Source organism: Coloeus monedula (assembly GCF_965178545.1).
Source record: "Coloeus monedula genome assembly, chromosome: 24".
Lineage (NCBI taxonomy): Eukaryota > Metazoa > Chordata > Aves > Passeriformes > Corvidae > Coloeus > Coloeus monedula.
In genome coordinates this window covers 1945399-1949161 of record NC_138804.1, presented here as the reverse complement: position 1 = coordinate 1949161, position 3763 = coordinate 1945399, and the positions used below count along the sequence as shown (strand labels likewise).

At 63.4% G+C, this 3763-nt stretch overlaps 1 protein-coding gene across 1 annotated transcript; it reads left to right on the top strand.

Annotated features, from left to right (window-relative positions):
* Positions 1–1649: 1649 nt before the first annotated feature.
* MARCKSL1 (MARCKS like 1) lies at positions 1650–3376 on the top strand (the record flags this gene model as incomplete). The annotated part of the gene is made up of 2 exons (XM_082296523.1): positions 1650–1712; positions 2334–3376. 2 exons carry the CDS (start codon positions 1650–1652, stop codon positions 2922–2924), a joined length of 654 nt encoding a protein of 217 aa, XP_082152649.1. The 3' UTR covers positions 2925–3376.
* Positions 3377–3763: the final 387 nt, after the last annotated feature.

Sequence of the window (3763 nt, the reverse complement as noted above, 5' to 3'; positions counted from 1 at the left end):
CTGCAGACAAGACTCAGGATGAAATGACCTCCAGCAGAACAGCCGAAAACCTCTCCCAGAAGGTGGGAAGAGAAGCGTGGCTTTGACACGGGTATTTCCCAAGGCTGAACGGCTGCTGGGACACCGGGAAGGGCTCCCCAGCTGTGGCTCTGCCACGTTGTCCTCCCCAGCTGGGAACACCAGCCTGGAGCTGGGATTGGGAACAAACATCGTGCGTCCACTAAATACCACACTCCCTTGGACTTTGAGTCTTCCCAAACCCCTCAGCATCCCTGGAACGCCTGTTTTCCAGCAGGGAACACCCTGCCCGGCTCCTTGGGCTGCTCGGGACACTCCGGCCCTCACAGCCAAGCCGACAGCACCTGGCAGCCGTCCAAGGGCTTTTTATCAACTGGCACCCAAAAGTCAATAAGGAAGATGCCGCCTGTTTTAATTAACAGCAATTTCGCTCCAGCGGGGGTGAGCTGATGTGCCGGGGAGGGGGAGGGAGGCCGGAGACAAAACATGACCTTGTTGGCGCAGCGCACACAGCGGGACATTGTTTTCCCCTTGGAGCCTGGCCTTGGATCCTGCCAGGCTCCGTGGCACAGCTGGGTGCTGGGGACAGGGGGTCCTGCTGCCCGCGGTGGCTCCAGAGCAGCCCTGGTGGGAGCAGGATGCCTGGAAAAGTCCAGGGCACTCAGGAGCTGTCCTGCTGCAGCCCTCAGGGAATGTGGGTGGCTTGGGCTGGCACAAAAGGGTCAGGATTTTGGGACCCGCAGTGAAATCCAGCTGTGTGTGGGTGCCAGGGGAGAGCGAATCCCCGGCTGGCACTGCTGGATCCCTGGCAGGGATGCCGCAGGCCCCTCACCAGCTTGAGCAATCCATCAGTTTGGTGCCATTCTCCTTTCTCCTCAACGCTCCTGGTTCCAGGAAATCAGAGGAGAGGAACACCCAGAGGGGGAAAACCTCCCTGTGCGTGTGCCAGAGCGCTCAGCGAGGCAGGGAGCGGGGGTGTGAACCATGGCACGACCTGTCCCCACAGCAGGACCCCCGGGAATGATGGGGCTGGGATGAGCAAAACCCCGGGATGAGACACCCTGGAATGAGCAGGACCCTGGGGTGACAGGACTGAGGCCACCTGCACCAGGACAGTCCTGGGGGTGACGGGAAAGGGCCAAGTGGCGCCGTGGGAGCCTCCCAGGGGTGACAGGGATGGGGTGAGCAGCACCCCAGGGGCGACAGGGTGGAGGGCACAGGCACAGCGGGGGTGTTGGTGATGGGAGCAGAGGCACCCAGGGGTGCTGGTGATGGGGGCACGGGCACCCCAGGGCTATCAGGGATGGGTGAGCAGCACGCGGGGTGATGAGGTTGGGGGGAGCAGCCCCCCAAAGCTGCCAGGGATGGGGCGAGCAGCACCCCGGAGCTGCGAGGAGACCCTCCCCCACCAGGGAAGGGGGTGCTCACCGACCTTCGGGGGCTCCCAGGCGGGGAGGGGGTTCGGCGGCCCGGCGGGGCGGTGGCTCCTGCGCGGTCCCCCCGCCCCCGGGGCGGGCTCGGCACCGTCCCGCCCCCGCCCCTCGCCTTATCAGCGGCCGGCGGGGGGCTCGCCCCACTCCCGCCCAGCGCAGCCGCCGCGGCGGGGCCGGCACCTCCCCAAGTGCCGCACCATGGGCAGCCAGGGCTCCAAGGCGGCGGGCGGCGACCCCGACACCGCCAAGGCCAACGGGCAGGTGGGTACCGGGCGGTACCGGGGGTCACCGTGCGCCCCGCCGGGGCGGGCGGCAGCGCGGACAAAGGCTCGGTGGGGAGGGTGCGGTGATGGAGTCGAGGGGAACCTTCCTGCCCCGGCCTGGGGGGACCCTCCTGCCCGCCGGGCACCGGGGGATGCGGCACCGCCCGCGCCGCGCCCCGGGCTCCCCCCGGCACCGGGCGGGTTCCGTCCGCCGCCGCGCCCCGGTACCGGGAGTGGAGCGCGGGCGCCGCCCGGTGGTAGCGCGCTGGAACCCCCCCCCACCCCTCCCACCGAGCGGATCCCCCCCGTGAGACCCTTGCCCAGGCCCGCTGCACCCCCTTTTTATGGCTGGGCACCGCCCGGTGCGCTCCTCTCCCCCGCGGGAAGCTCCGCTCTGTGCCCGGTGTTCCCCGTTTCCACCGGCTGGAAACCCCCCCTTTCCCCGGCGTGGTGCCCCCCCCCCCCCCCCCCATCTCCTTATCCCCAGCTGGATCCACCCCCCCCTCCCCGGTGCCCGCTGCCCCCCCGTTTTCCCGGCTGGGAGCCCTTTTTGGGGTGCGGGGGTTTTGGGGAGGGGGCGCGGAGTGCCGGCGCTGCCTAACGCGGTTTCCCCCCGCAGGAGAACGGCCATGTGATCTACAACGGGGACATGACGCCCAAGGTGGGGGTCGAGGTAGCCCCCCAGAACGGGAACGGCTCGGCGGAACCCCCCAAGGAGGAGAGCGAGGGCGAAGCGAGCGGCGGGGACAGCATCGAGCCCGCCCCGGCCGCCGCCGACGGCGGCGACCCCAAAGCCGAAGGGGCCGCGGCCCCCAAGGACGCCCCCAAGAAGAAGAAGAAGTTCTCGTTCAAGAAATCCTTCAAGCTGAGCGGGATCTCCTTTCGCAAGAACAAGAAGGAAGCCGGGGACTCCTCTGGCTCCTCGCCCACGGAGGAGCAGGGCAAGAGCGAGGAGAACCCGCCGGGGGGGCTGCAGCCCTCGGCTCCCCCCGAGGAGGGGCCGGCGGAGGAGCAGGGGGAGGGCGGCGAAGGGGCTGAGCCCAAGGATGGGGGAGAAGCCGCGGGGAGCGAGGAGGAGGAGGAGAAGCAGCAGCAGCAGCAGGCAGAGGAGAGCCACGGAGACACAGCCAAACCCGAGGAGCCCTCGAAAGCCGCGGGGCCGGAGCCCACAACGAGCCCGGCGGCGGCGGCGGAGCAGAAGGAAGAGTAGAGGCCACCTGGGCATCGTCCTCACCGGGGACTCTCACGCCGCCCTCCCTCCATCCCTCCCCGTCCATCCCGGAACGCCACGGACTCGCCCACACCGCCCCGGCCCCCCTAGGACTGACACCACGCCCCGCACACCCCTCTTCCCTTCCAGGTATTTCTCCCCGTTCCTGGTAGAAAAGCTGGTTTGGATTCCCACCACCGCCGCCACTTGGAGTAGTTTGACCTGAATTCCTTGGGGAAAAAATAAAAATTAAAAAAAAAAAAAAAACCAAAAAAAAAAAAACCCACCAACAAAACCCAACAAAACTGCGGAGGAAGATTTGTCCCGGACACCACTGGAGTTTACAGTTTGTAAGAATCCGGATCCCACTTCCCGCTCTGGATCTCTCCAGCCTCCAGACTGTCCCCTCTCCTCCCAGTCCCACTGACTGTTCAATGGAATTTTTGATTTTTTTTTTTCGGGGTTTTTTTCGTTGTTTTTTTTTTGTTTTGTTTTGGGTTTTTTTGCTTAATTTCTCAGTTTACATTCCTGGTTCTGACTTTTCATTTCAAGTATTTCGCGCTTTTTCTAGAAATCGATGGTTTAAAAGCTAATCTGGTTAGTTTTTTATAATGTCTTCTATTGGCTTAAAACCATAAAGCTTGTAAGTCCGCTGTGTTTAATTCTGCTTCTAAGGGATAACTTTTAGGGTGTGGGGTGGACAGAGGGGGCCCTGCCAGCTGTATAATGTGAAGCCAACGTTGTTTTTTTTCTCTGTAAATAATTTTTTAATGGCCAAAAAAAACAACAACAACATAAAAAAAAAACCCACAAAAAAACCAAAACCACTTGATTTGCAA